The sequence below is a fragment of the Aquarana catesbeiana genome, linkage group LG02, assembly GCF_042186555.1.
Source record: "Aquarana catesbeiana isolate 2022-GZ linkage group LG02, ASM4218655v1, whole genome shotgun sequence".
Classification (NCBI taxonomy): domain Eukaryota; kingdom Metazoa; phylum Chordata; class Amphibia; order Anura; family Ranidae; genus Aquarana; species Aquarana catesbeiana.
Genome location: NC_133325.1, coordinates 136,107,206 through 136,122,389, shown reverse-complemented (window position 1 = coordinate 136,122,389; position 15,184 = coordinate 136,107,206). Strand labels below are relative to the sequence as shown.

General features: G+C 42.7%; 1 protein-coding gene across 2 annotated transcripts in view; it reads right to left on the bottom strand.

Annotated features, from left to right (window-relative positions):
• POGLUT3 (protein O-glucosyltransferase 3) overlaps positions 1-15,184 on the bottom strand; it is a 47,303-nt gene that overhangs the window by 19,694 nt on the left and 12,425 nt on the right. Inside the window, exons 1-3 of one of the 2 annotated variants that reach the window (XM_073613495.1) lie at positions 8,873-8,970; positions 6,736-7,022; positions 6,301-6,517 (exon numbers count right to left, since the gene is read on the bottom strand). In XM_073613495.1, coding sequence (XP_073469596.1) covers positions 6,301-6,517; positions 6,736-6,888 — 370 coding nt within the window. In that variant the 5' untranslated portion in view covers positions 6,889-7,022; positions 8,873-8,970. Of the gene's footprint in view, positions 1-6,300; positions 6,518-6,735; positions 7,023-8,872; positions 8,971-15,184 lie in introns of those variants that run through there. The other variant, XM_073613494.1, reaches the window with a different exon arrangement.

Here is a 15,184-nt window from a genome sequence, read left to right as displayed (position 1 = left end):
CCTGATCGACTCCATGCGAAAGGAGCGAATCTTCAGGAACTGATTTAGATTTTTTAGATCTAGAATGGGTCTGACATCTGCATTCGGTTTTGGTACCATAAAGAGGTTTGAATAAAACCCCAAACCTTGCTGTTCTGTGGGGATTTGTATGATCACCCCCTGAGCTATTAGTCGGTCTAGCGCCCAAAACAGAGATTGTCTTTTCCCTGGATCTTTGGGAACGTTAGACCTCAGAAAATGAGATGGTGGAAAGTCCTGAAATTCCAGTTTGTACCCTAGAGATACCGTGAAGATGACCCATTTGTCCTGAATTTCCTCTTGCCAAACTTCTGAGAACTGCAGAAGTCTTCCCCACACCTTGGCAAGGGGGGGCGCCTCTTCATATTGAGGCCTTAGAATTCTGTTTTGAAGGTTTCTGGCCCCAGGACTTCTTTTGAGCCTGGGCCTGAGCCTGAGGTTTTCCTCTATAGTCTGACAGCGGAGGCCATCGCCACTGCCTAGAGGCGGATGCCCCTGGCGTAGGAGAAAGAGCCCGTTTAAATGAAGGGAGTTTATATTTTCTTTTGACTGGCAAAAGAGTACTTTTCCCACTGGAAATCGTTTGGATGTATTTGTCCAAATCAACCCCAAATAGCCGATCCCCAAGAAAAGGGAACCCAGTCAGGAGTTTTTTGCATGGTGTTTCGGCTGACCAACTTTTCAACCACAGGATTCTACACATGTGTACTAGCACAAGACGAGACGCCTGGCAAATAGAATCTTTAATGGCGTCTATGGCAAAACATAATGCTCTTGGTAGCTCAGCCAAATCCCGGGTTTGTTGTGCAGGAACCTCTTTAAGGGCCTGTCTAAATTGGTCCTTTAGGGATTGACAGATGCCTATTGCAGCAACTGTAGGTTGAGTAAGGGCACCTGCCAAAGAAAAAGAGGAATTTAACAGGAATTCCAACCTTTTATCTGTTGGATCCTTAAGCATTTGTGCATTGTCTACTGGGCAAGTTATACTTTTGTATACAATGGAAATCGCAGCGTCAACTGCTGGTACTTTCCATTTTTTGGTGAATTTCTCCTTCATGGGATAGAGAACTGAGAATCTCTTAGGATGGAGAAAATGTTTATCTGGGTGATCCCATTTAGCATAAATAAGCTCTTATATTAGGAATGCCACTTACAGCCCTTAGTGCCCCACCGCTCCTGTGTCCCGTGTGCAGCCTGCTTGCTCCTCCTCGCTGTCAGCCGAGGAAAGACTGCTACAGCTGATCCTTAATGCTGCCTGTGCCATGTGTCCTCGTGGACGTTAAATGGTGCAGCGCTTGGCCCCGCCCCCTTCTTTTCTGTTTGAAAATTATTCCCGCGCTCGCGCGTGGGCGGCTTTCGGGTCCGCAGACCCAGCACAAGGGGGGTAGAGCCCATGACACAGTAGGCAGAGGAAAACAACCATTGAAGCAAAAAAAACGGGACCTTCGCACCCCCCCCCGCTGAGGGGGAGGGTATTACAAGGGGTGTACAACCACTGCTGTTTCACCAACCCTTCTGGTCCCTTTAGGGGGGAGAAAAGCATTGGCAGATCTCTTACCTTGAGGGAAATCCCCCTGCACAAGCTGCTGCGGCCACACATAGACTGACACTGAGCTGGAGTGAAGACAATAGATTAAAGAATGCATATGCTTCCTCTAGTGGAGATTTAAGGCATGACAACATTTTTTCCCTTAAAGAAGAAAACATAGGTGAACTTTTTAGTTCCAAAGTTTCTTCCCTTACCTTATCCCCGCCGCAGGATTTGCTGATTTAACAGTTAATCCAACCTTCACCCATCACGGCGGGCTGCGCTTAGCAAACGTCCCTTTTTATCGGGGTTACACTCCCTTGGACCTGTAAAAGCACCGCTAGGAAAAGCTTTTAGGTAATGTAGCATGACCAAAGTCCTGGGTCCCGCCTGGGGTCCAAACCTCGTGCTTCGTATACGAGGCCCGGGTACCATCCACTTTGGCCTCAGTGGCACTTTGGATGGATCCGGTCTATGGAGGCTATTTAAATCCCGCAAGGATCCCTCCTGGAGCTCCTCAGAGCACATCTTCACTTGTGACCAACACCTTAGACGCTAGCGAAAAAACTGAGGTACTCCTGAAAAGGAGGAGGGGTTATATATAAAGGGAGTGAACTTCCTGTATTGGGTATACCAGTGTCCATCACCTGAAGGTGCCTATATACCCATTAGGTTATTACTTAGGCTCTGCGTCCCATGATGTACGATAAAGAAATTCCAACGTTAGCAGTCAACAGTCCTTTATCAGCGTGCTAAAAAGCACTTTGAAACTAGCAGGTGAAAAAAACGAAACAATGTATCCTGGATAAATGAATAATTTTTAGCCTACATCAACATTACTGATCTTAATACAATGAAGCTAGCTCAGGTTCTCAAAATAACAACCTGTACTTTTGCAAGCATTTCTAATGCATAAAATGTACTGTATATACTCGAGTATAAGCCATGTTTTTCAGCACTTTTTTGTGCTGAAAATGCCCCCCTCGGCTTATACTCCAGTCAAGCACTTTTCTGCAGCAAAGAATGAAATTTTCCGAACCGACTTTGGGGCCCCTTATCTCGGGGCCACTTGGTGCTAGGAACCCCAAATTTGGTGCGCAAACCCAGTGGAACTAGCACTACAACACATCCAAAGGGGTTCCTAGCACCAAGTGGCCCCGAGATACTGGGCCCCAAATTCGGTTCAGAAAATGTCATTCTCTGCTGCAGAAAAGTGCTTGACATTTTCCGAACTGAATTTGGGGCCCCGTATCTTGGGGCCACTTGGTGCTGGGAACCCCAGCTATTGAATATGTTGTAGTGCTAGTTCCACTTGGTTTGCATACCAAATTTGGGGTTCCTAGCACCAAGAGGCCCCGAGATACGGGGCCCCAAAGTTGGTCAACTGTGTCTATCTGCAGCAATGTCATCTCGGGAACCTTTGGGTCCAGAGACCCCAAATATTGGCTGCAGCTAGGGGGCATCTAGGAACCCTTAACTACCGAGTTTGAAGTTCAGGGGACCTATGGCTGCAAATGGGCACAGTGAGGCATGCAAATGGGCACAGTGAGGCTGCAAATGGGCAATGTTGACCCTCTTTTCCACTTACAGTAGCTGCGCATTTCTCACCCTAGGCTTAAACTCGAATCAATACATTTTCGCATTTTTTTGTGGTAAAATTAGGTGCCTCGGGTTATATTCGGGTCGGCTTAGACTTTCATAAGTCTGTCTTATTTAACTCTAATTAACCCCTTGTTATTAGTAATTTTCTAATTAACTCCTTCCTTTTTGCTCCTCACTAGCATTTTTTCCCCAATTATGAAAAAATTTGAGACATTTTGTGTTATTGTTCATTTTCCCCATTTGTTTTTTGTAGCATAAGCATTAAAGAAGTACATAAAATTATTACACATACTTGTACCTTAGGCATGCTACGTACACCCTAAAAAATTTCACCAAAGAACACAGAGAATAGGAAGCATGCCCTATATCGCCCCCCACCCACTGCAGCTTGCCATGACAATTTTCCCTGCAGTTCCCGGCTGTCAGAATGACAGCCAAAATTTAGGATAGGTTCACAACACTCTGGCATTCCCTGTGTGCCGCATTTGCACAGGCACAGCAGCTCATTCATTTAAATACTATATATATTATAATTTTTTTTTTTTGGAAAGGCCAAGATCTCACCACCAATATATCAGTCCCACACTTGGGTTTAGGTTTTCCATGACTTTAGGGTACAGGGAAAACTGCAGGAGATCAGCAAAACAGAGTCTCTAGATAGATCACACTTGTTAACAGCTGTGAACCCTATCAACAATAACTCATAGACACCTGTTGACACCTGTCTGCTGATTTTCAAGCCTCCCTTGCCAGTGAGTTAACCCTTAAGTTCCTGCAATCAGGGTTTGGAGACTCTTTTCTGCCCAAAGTCTTTTCGAACCTCAGAATTTGGGGTTTCAAATGAGAACTTACTAATCTTGAGAGAACCTGCCATACAGTCCTCTCCTTTTCAACCAGACTACCCCAGAACCTGCATGCATTTTTTTTTAGCCTGGCAACTGGTTTTCTCACTGGTGCCCCTTTTGGTTACAGGCTGTGTCCATGCCAACAAGTCCCCTTGTCATGACATCATCTGCTCTTCAGTCTCTAGGATCTTGAAAGGCCACTTGACATTTCGATAAGAAGTGTTCACATCACAGAGCCAGCAATGTGGACACTTGAAGAGGGACCCTATCACTTGGCAGAAAAGAAAAAAGAAGATTTGGGACCTGGAGTGTCATGTGACCGCAGTCACTTACATTTTTTGGACTGCAGCAATTAGTTACATGGGGTATGGTTTAGGGGGATTGAGAGTATATACAATAGATTTTTAGGCATTAGTTTTTCTACAAATATAAAAACATACCCATGGAATTCCAAAGACATCACCTTAACCACTTCCAGCCCGGCCTATAGCAGAATGACGACCGGGAAGTGGTTCAGTTATCCTGACTGGGCATCACACGACGTCCAGCAGGATAACTGCCGGCGCGCGCCCATGGGGGCGCTCATGGCGGCATTCATTGTTGCGGCATGTCAGTCTGACACACCGCAACACCGGCTGATCACGATGTAAACAGGAAGAGCTGTTTACCAGCTTTTCCTCACTCGCGTCTGACAGACGCTATTAGAGGAGAGCCGATCGGCTGCTCTCCTGACGGGGGGGTGGTCTGCGCTGATTGTTTATCAGCGCAGCCCCCCTCGGATGCCCGCCCAGGACCACCAGGATGCCGCCAGGTCCACCAAGTATGCCACCCTAGACCACCAGGGATATGCCAAGCAGTGCCCAGGCAGCTGCCAATCAGTGCCAAGTAAAATGCCTGCCAGTGCCACCAGTGATGCCTATTAGTGAAATCAGTGCCGTCTATCAGTGCCACCCATAAGTACCCATCAGTGCAGCCTTTCAGTGTCCATCAGTGCCCACCAGTGCCACCTATGAGTGCCCTTCAGTGCCGCCTATCAATGCCCACCAGTGCTGCATATCACTGCCACCTATCAGTGCTGCCTATCAGTTCCGCCTATGAGTACCCATCGTCCGTGCCCATCAGTGCCACCTCATCAGTGCCATCTCATAGGTGCCACCTCATGGGTGCCGCCTTATCAGTGCCCATCAGTGCAGCTTATCAGTTCCCAACATTTTATAACAAAAACAACGAAAAACCTTTTTTTTCAAACTTTTCCTGTCTTTTTTTTTTTCGTTTAGCAAATAATAAAAGTCGCAGAGGTGATCAAATACCAGCAAAAGAAAGCTCTATTTGTGGGAACAAAATGATAAAAATTTAGTTTGGGTACAGTGTAGCATGACCATGCAATTGTCATTTAAATAGTGTAAGCACTGAAAGCTGAAAATTGGCTTGGGCAGGAAGGTGCGAAAGTGTCTGGTATTGAAGTGGCTAAAGTGATTGTAAAGGCTCGTTAAAAAAAAAAAAAAAAAAAAACACTTGATTTTATTTTACGTGATCACGTTTTTAATTATTTGTATATTGGTTTGGCCCAATAAACCTACCTCTTTGACCTGCACTATTGGATTACTTCATTTTTTTCTCTCCTCATACTCTTTGGATTGGATACGAGATCTGGATGTCCTCCACTTTTTGCATGGTTTCTTCCGGTTGGTGAACACCACTACAGCAGGTCCAGTCTAAAGGAGATGTCCTTTGAGATCTGGGACTTCCATCTCCTCCCAAGAAAGCCATCCATGTGGATCTCTAAGCCTGTTTGATTCAGTGTCGCCGACATCCGAATCCACCTGTTCTGGTAAGAGTGTTTTACCTCTTTCTACTTCAAGATTTCCATGCTGATGATTTATACACCAGAAGATTTTTCACTTGCATTTTCACTTGCAATAAGATTTGGATTTCATATCTTATTGCACTGTGAGACTTTATCACTTATGTTGTCTATATTTATGTTATAGTGGATATTACCCACTGGTCATTGAACTTTATTCACTTATATACATTTTGCTTTTGTTTTGTTTCAGCGCTACATTTTCACATTAGCCCATTTTGAATACTTGTCACATATGTGTGTAGCAGCTTTGTGTTTTTTCACTGGGTTAGCTTGGGGGACTGCTACACACAGAAGGTTTTTTTTATCTTAATGCTTTAAGATGAAAAAAAAAAACTTCTGCCTTTACAACTCTATTTATTTTTTTTTAATAAAAAAAAGCATTGATTTATGATGTATATACAATATGGGATTGTGTGTCAACAAAAAGATGATACTCTTACCAGTGTGGCCCTGGATAGAGAGGAGGTCATTGGTGACACCACGGAGGGTTTCTAAAGTAGAGTGGGTGATGTCATATGTTGGAAGTATGATGTCTCTGGAGTCAGTAGATCCGCACCAAGAAATCATCGGCAATGGCCCAGGCGTCTCATTGACCTTTCTGTGTTCCACTGGCCAGTCCCCAACATTGATATAGAATTCTACATCAGGCAGTAGTACCTAAAACAAGTGATTTTTTTGTTATTCGTTTCTCAGAGCTTCAGACACCACAGCAAGTGGGTGAATCATACACACAAGCATCTGCCCCCTAGGCAGCAATCACATTTCTATTAAATGTAAACTGTCAAGATCTAAAAATAACCGGCCAAGCCTTGTTCACAGCTTGGGGAAAAAGAACAAATAATTTGATATTGGAAGGAATCTTGGTATACTGGTACCTTTCTTGCCAATGACTGCAACATCTCATCTGAGAACATTTTGAAGTCTGTGTACTTGCCCAGGGAGCGCCGATAGATTTGATTATCGAGAATTGTGTAATGTACAATGGCTCCTCGTTGTTCCGCAAATCTCCGAGGAACTTCTTCCAGCATTCTCTTCAGGTCTATACTGGGGAAAGGCGCAAAGTCATTGGAGATCTGTGACTCTTTGGTGGGGCAAGACAAAGTTTCTAACCAAACTTCTGGGTCTTCTTCAGGACAGGCACAGTATTCATGATAAACAGGCCCTAAAGGAAAGAATAAAATACATAAAACTTTTACATAGCAAGTATTTTTAAGTTGATCTAGCATCAGATGTACTCTTTTCACATCAAAGTAATGAGCAAGGGTAATACTTAAAGATATTAATAACCCTAAACAGACATCACAGAATACATCCTACAGAAAATACAAAGCAGAAATTGAATCTTGGTAATCTCACCAGTTCAGCACATGGCGGTGCTATACCCACTATGAATGGGTGGGTGTTGGCAAACAATTGTACCAAAATAGAAAAAAAAGAAGGCATAGACACCACAGCAGCTACCATTCCAAACATAATTTATTAGAATAGTAATAGCCAATCACAGCTGATACACATGCCAGATGTGGTACAATCCCACACCAGAAAAGGCACACAGGCCTAAATGGCAATTGGCTGTGAATACTTTTTTATACTTCTATTGCTGGGATGAGATCTTTATTCTAATAAATTATGTTTGGATGGTAGCTGCTGTGGTGTCTACGCCTTCTTTCTTTTTAGGTACTCCTACGGACAATGCCTTCATCTGATTTTTTCCCCAAGATGGACTCAGCCATCTATGTTTAAGCATTGTGCAATGCCAGCATCTACTTTCTGGTCTAAGGCTCCATTTACACCAATGCATTTTTTCATGCTTTTTGCAGAAATGTAGGACATTATTTTTAACATGGCTTCCCATGGAACACGTTCACAGCAATGCATTTTTATGCCCTCTGTGTTTTTGGAAAGGGTCAGGGACTTTCTTAAATGCAAAACTGTGCTTTTTTGGTTCAATAGACTTCAATGGAGAAGGTGCAGAAAAGAATGAAGTGCATTTTCACTGCGATATTGCTGCGATTTGCATTTGTGAATGTTTTGAGTTTAGAACCACTTTAAATGCAACTCTAGCCAAACATACAAATTATGATAATAATCAAGAGGTTAATCATGGCATCTACATAGTGGAGGGTCAGGGTGTTGGGTTTTATGTAATCTACCACTGCAAGAAAATAAGGAAAACTTTCATATATAGGAATTTCAACAGCTCCCCCTTTTTAAATCAGTATACCTTATTTTCAGTTAGGCTTAATGTTCACGGGACATTTTACAACCTCTCCTGAACGATTCAACTTGACAGATAATAATCGACATTTTAAAGACGTCAGTTTTGCTGCGATTGCATTTAGAAGCGTGTTTTTTTTTTTTCAAACAGTCAAAAATTTTAAACACCTGTAAACGAAACGCAGCTAAACACGAGTTAGGCCTCATGTACACTGTTGCTGGTAAATGGACGTTCAGAGGCAGTTGGTTCCTTTTTTCAGCTGCCCATGAACTCATCCAACGTTATCTTATGTGTACATGTACACAGGTTCGTTTAATGTTTTATGCGGTTGAGTTTAGAGGTCTTTTTTGGCATTTCAAGCGCCAAATGCTTCTAAAACGCAGTAACTCACATTTAGCCGCGTTTCGTTTACAGGCTTTTTTTTTTAAATAGCCAAAAATGAAAATTTCAAACGCTTCTAAATGCAAACGCGGCTAAATGTGGCATGTAATTGCGGCAAAACCGACGTTTTAAACGTGGGTTACTATTTGTCAAGTTAAATCGTTCAGGAGAGGTTGTAAAAACGTCCTGTGTACATTAAGCCTTACTGCGTTTACAAGCTGTTACAGGCGTTTGGTGTTTCAAATGCCTCTGAACATCCGTCCTGAACGCATTTTTCTGCCTAGAAACGACTATAAAACAACCCTGTGTACATGTACTGATAAGATAACAGAGGAGAGTTCAGGGGCAGCTGAAAAAACACCCAACTGCTCCTAAACATCAGTTTACCAGCAGCAGTGTACATGAGGCCTTACCTGGTTTCTTCCTTTATTAATCCTCTAGTTCATCCTCTCCAAATACTGGAACAAGCCAAGACAAAGGCCAAAAGATATTAAGTAGCAGGAAATATTACTGTCTTGCCACACCTTTAAATAATATTGTTGAGAGACAATGCTGAAATATTAGGTTTCAAACCAGCCTTTAAATAATTATCTGTATGGTTTCGGATTATTTGAAGAAATCATTATGCAACACACAAATCCACTTTAGTGATTTGAAAGGACAGCATAGCAGATAGTCGGTTAGCACTACTATCTTGCAATTCTGGGGTCCTGCAGTATTCAAAAGCATGCTGGTGGGTTGTCAACTGAACACTAGTGAGTGTGTCAGCATGTCTGAACAAAGTCTGCAAGCTTCTTTGGCAGCAGGGTATGATACGATTAAAATATATGTATAGGCAAACTTTTTTTTTCTTTTAGTTTTGGACAGCATAAAAGGTAGAGGTTTTTTTTTTGTACCATTTTAGAAATTATCCTTCACTTCCTGTCCAATAAATGCAACAGGAAGTGAGAGAGAATCTATACAAAGTGAGGGGAATTCCCCTTTTAGGATAGGTTCACACATGTCCGGTGCGAATTTCCCTTCCGTTTTCACTGCTGTTCAGCTGCGATCTCCAGATACGCTTCAGATGTAAAATGTTGGAGCTGGCGGCCACCGGCGTCTTTAACAATAGATGGTTAAAGGGCAGGCTCTGCTCTGCCCCCCCCAAAGCACCCCATCCCCAAGGTGATGGGGACAAGGGCCTCTGCTGGCAGGGGGCTTATCAGAATCTGGAAGGGGGTCCTCAGATCCTGCCCCCCCATGTGAATGAGTATGGGGTAATCATTTACCAAAACAAGTGTCAAAATAAATAAAAACACTGAGACGGTTTTTGACAACTCCTTTAATAAAAAAGAGAAAAGAAAAAAAAAAAACACAATGTCCCTTAAATTAATTCCAGTGTCAATAATCACGATGAATGACGCCAACCCATCAATTGTGATTGATGCTGGATTTACTTCAGGGAACATTTTCTTTTTTTTTAGTAAAGGAATTGTCAAAAACCATCCGTGTTTTTAATTATTTCTTGACACTTTTTGGTGAATGAGTAGGGGGCACAATGTACTCCCTTACTCATTCACATGGGGGGTGGGGGGATCTGGGGGCCCCCTTGTTAAAGGGGGCTTCCAGATTCTGATAAGCCCCCTGCCCACAGAACCCCACAACCATCGGCCAGGGATGTGGGGAAGAGGCCCTTGTCCCCATAAACATGTTGAGGGCATGTGACCTGGTATGTTCAGGAGAGGGCGCTCGCTCACCCCCCCCCCCCCTTTTCCTGGCCTGCCAGGCTGCATGCTCGGAAAGGGGTCTTGTATGGATTTTGAGGACCACGCACCATTTTTAAAAAAACTTTTGGTGTGAGGTTCCCCTCAAAATCCTTACCAGACCCATAGGGCCTGGTACGGATTGGGGGGGGGACCCCACGCTGTTTTTTTCATCAATTAGTGTTCAACGATGATGGCATGCACAATTCAAATGCATTCCCATAAAAAGCAATAAGCCTGGAATTCACATCTGAACCGCACTGCAGTGCTCAGAAAACACTCAGGACTCTTATTAAATTAACAGCGCATTTGCACTGCTGCTGCACCGCAGATACTGTATGTGAACAGGCTCCATAGAAACACAGTTTGGTTCACATGTCATGCGAATCAGATGCAATTCAAAATGCATACAATTCGCATATAATGTATGTGAACGGAGCCTTAGACAGATCAGCAGTCCCCATTCAAGATTTTTTCCACATCTCTAGATGTTGCACTTTGAGTCATTTTTATTTTGACAATGGTCACCAGACTAAAAAGAGAAGGTGACCGAGTGAAGACACCAATAAAGTGGTTAGTTACATAGTTGGTAAGGTAAATAATAAAGACACTGTCCAACTAGTTCAACAGGTTTGGGGGTGTGTGTCTCTCTAGGTCTCCATTTCCCATATCCCTGTATATTGTATATGCTAAAAAATGTCCATCTAAAAAGTTTTTTTTAATTATCAACACCTCCCACCAATTGTGGAAGGGAGTTCCACATCCTTATCGCTCTAACAGCAAAGAATCCCTTTTAGTTTAATGTTAAGTTTAATGTTAAACCGCTTCTCATACAGCTTCTTTGAGTATTCAGGTGTCTTGATAAGCGGCCTGAAACTGAATAGTTTCTCCCTATGCTAGAATCACCATTTAGATCTTTGTAAAATTGTGATCATATCTCCTTTTAAGTTTATTTTTTTTATTGTTCCTCATAACTGAGGTCCTCCACTACTGTTATTAGTTTTGTTGCCCTTCTCTGGACTCTCTCCAGTTCCACATCCTTCCTGAGGATAGTTGACCAGAACTGCATGGCATACTCAAGATATGGCTGAACCAGAGTTTTTAAAGTGATAGTATTGAGTAACAAGAAATAAAAATGTAATGCTAATAGTCAGCTAGCCTTGCTTGCTGCAGCTTGGCGTTGCATGCTATTAAAGAGTCTTTGATCCATTAGGATCCCCAGGTCCTTTTCCATCCTTAAAGCGGGGTTCCACCCAAATTTTGAACAATATCTGTATGTATTCTCTTCCTTGCCTAGATGCTAACATGCCGTTTAAAAAAATTTTAATTGCCGTAATTACCTTTTATTTTTCTATTCTTCTTTGCACTTCCTGGTTTTCCTCCCGTGGGAGTAGGCGTGTTTCTAGCCTCTCCCAGACTCAGCACAGTCTCCTGGGAGCTAGTCTCAGGCTTCCCAGGATGCCACTGAGCATGTGCGGGAACGAGCGGTGAATGCTGGGAGCACAGCATTCACCGCATCCAGGAAATAAATGCTTGTGGGCTTCAAATGCCCACAATGAAGATGGAAACCGCCTGCAGTGAATAATATAAGTTATTCTTTCCGACGAAATCTGACACAGGCAGACATATTACACACAATATGTGAGTATGTAATGCTGAGAAGAAAAGTTTGTGAATGAACTAAAAAAAAAAAAACGATAGATAGGTGGACCCCCGCTTTAATTCCCCCAGAGGTACTTCCCCTAGCGAGTAACTTGCAGTCATATGTTTAGCCCCCAAGTGGATTATTTTACATTTGTCAATATTAACCCTCATTTGCTACGTAGTTGCCCACCCCTCTATTTTATCGAGGTCTTCCTATAAACTTGTTATATCCTGTTGTGAGGTTTATTACCCGGCTTCGCTTTGTATTATCAGCAAAAACTGAAATTGAACTATTTATACCCACCTCTATATCATTTATGAACGGGTTAAACAGAACTGGTCCCAGGACAGAGGCCTGGGACACTCCGCTCATAACTTCAGAACACTATTTATCACCACTCTTAGGACGCGCCTCTGTAACCAGTTTTATGTCCAGGTACATACATGTATATACAGTATGTCGTCAAAGCCAACTGACCTCAGTTTGTAAATTAAGCGTTTATGGGGTATTGAATTAAATGCTTTGTTGAATCCTGATAGACCACGTACACAGGCCTTCCTCTTACCAGGTTATAGCTCACTTCCTCATAGAATGTTATTGTTAGTATGGCATGAACCATAAATCCATGTTGGTTACTACTAATAATACAATTTTCATCAACAAATTCTTGAATATAGTGTCTTATCATCCCCTTCAATAGTTTACCAAATATTGTTGTTAGGCTGACTGGCCTGCAACATCTAGGTATATATCACAGCCCTTTTTTGAATTTTGGTACCACGTTAGCTTTTTGCCAATCATCTGGTACAATTCCAATCAGTAAGCTGTCCTTAAGAATTAGGAATAACAATCTAGCAATAACCTAGCTAAATTCTTTGAGTACTCTCGGGTGTATCTGTTGATTAGAATAGTTCCTCCTTCCCACAGGGCATATCTAGTAGCTTTCTGGTAATAGTAGTTTTGTTGAAAAATGCTCATTGTTCACAGAGGTCATTAGCTAAAGCTGTAATTTACACACTGAACTGAATGACTCGCCACAACTACGTATATCTTTTCTGGTCACATTGTGCGTTTATTGAACAAAAGTGACAATAAAAAACAAAAAAAATAAAAGAATAAAAAAAAAAAAACAGACTCAAAATCATTACAGCTTTGTGGAAAAGTTGTCGTACTCTTACCCCCAACCCAATCAATGGACTTACCTAAATCTCACTAAGAGGGTCGTCATATTGTTTACAATCCACCACTAACTTCTTGACCCAGTGTTCACTACAGTCTAAGGCTACAGATTAGAAGTCTATGGGGTTGGTAGATAGATAGGAGTCAATCTGTATACCAGCCCTTAGAAGTATATGGGGTCCAACTGTGCACACACAAAAATTGGATCAAGAAGCCTGGGGAGAAATAGGAAATAGGCCAGTTTAGGGGGTGGGCTATGCTAGCTTAGGGGAAAGGAAAAATTTTGCTTCCTTACCCTTTAAAACAGGTATTAAATGGCCATTTCCTCACACATCCAAAAATATGCAGCTTAAAAATATACTCTAGTCAGAAATAATGTCTTCCACAAACAGAAAGCTTGATGTGTAATAAGAGCTAGTGCTATGAAAGTCCCCACAGAATCCAATTAGATTAAAACCTACCTTGGAAGTTAGAAAAATGAAGGAGGCAGAGCAAACGTTACACAGCACTGGTTTTAGGAAAGGTACTCATACTGTATAGAGATTTGTGAGTCTATTCTGCAGGAATTACACAAAACTTATATTGTCTGTATTGTCTTCTGAAAAATAGCAGAGCAGTTCCTGGTATGCGAGGAAGGAATAGGCACTCATGTGACTGCAGCTTCATAACTCTATATCTACAATGCGAGATCCAAGGTACTGTGCTTCTGACAGCTATTGTCATTACATTTGGAGTGAGATCTGGTGATATCACTACTGTGCTGCTCCCTGTTCTCCCTGCTGGAGAGAAATCTATGCCCGACAACCTGCATGCATCCCCCCGCTGCTGCTTTGTTCGTTCTGTAGATCTGTGCTTCCTACACCTTTCTTGCTGCCTCTTGAATATTCTGCCACCAATCATCACATCACTGATCATCAGGAGGAGGGACAACTCTGATATAAGGAGCCAAAGCACTGCTCCTTTACAAGATGGCTGCCTCCTCAGACACAGTGCAGAACAAGACATGGTAAGACAGTAATGGGGGAAATGATCAGCAGCAGAGAGAGCACAGACAATACTGGTGACTAGTCTTTTGCACTCTGTCTTCTTTTTCGGTCACATCTTCCACAGATTCAGCCTCTTTAAATGGTCAGTCAACCCAAAACAGATATATTCGTTTTTGGTAGATGCTGGAGTATTAAACCATCTAAAAGTTTCTAAATTTTCTTGGTGCCTATTGATAAATTCAAGGTCTGCACACCTGCTGTGGCCATTATGAGAGTTTACCCCTCTGCTGATTTTTTTCTTATTCATTTTATGTTATGAAGAAAGTCACAAAAGGAATTAGCCCCCTGTAGGTGGGAGCCCCCAAAACTCCAAAATGAACAGGAAAAGAGAAAAGAATTGTTGGGAATTGTTGTGTCCAAAAACGAAACAAACCATGGATTTTGTCAGTCTACAAAGCTCCGCCTATAACTAAATATCACTTTAAAGCGGAGTTCCACCCAAAAATGGAACTTCCGCTTTAAGGGAGGTGACCCCCTGACATGCCACATTTGGCATGTCATTATTTGGGGGAGGGAAGCCCCAGCTTCAACTTCCTCCTGGCCACCGCGGCACCAGAAGGGAGCTCACCTCTCCCCCCTCCGTCGCGGCAATCATCTGGGACACATCACAGGTCCCAGATGATTGCCTGGCCAGTCACGGCATGCGGTGCGGCTCGAGCATGCACAGTGTGTGCCCGGCTGTGAAGGCACAGCCGGGCGCCCACACTTACAATGCTGGCGCCGCAGAGAGGAGGGGGAGACGGGCGGGACCTTGGGACAGGTAAGTGCCCGATTATTGAAAGTCAGCAGCTGCAGTATTTGTAGTTGCTGACTTTAATATTTTTTTTTTTTGGCAGAACTCCACTTTAACCCTAACCCTAGGGGGACTGGCCCTTTAACATACAGTTAGGTCCATATATATTTGGACACAATTTTAATTTTTTTCCCAGGTATTTACTAAAACATATTCAAGCTATAGTTATATAATGGATATGGGCTGAAAGTGCATACTCCCAGGTTTAATTTGAGGCTATGTACATCCAAATCGGAGGAAGGGTTTAGGAATTACAGCTCTTAAGAATAGCCATCCCCCCTTTTTCAAGGGACCAAAAGTAACTGGACAATTGAATCAAA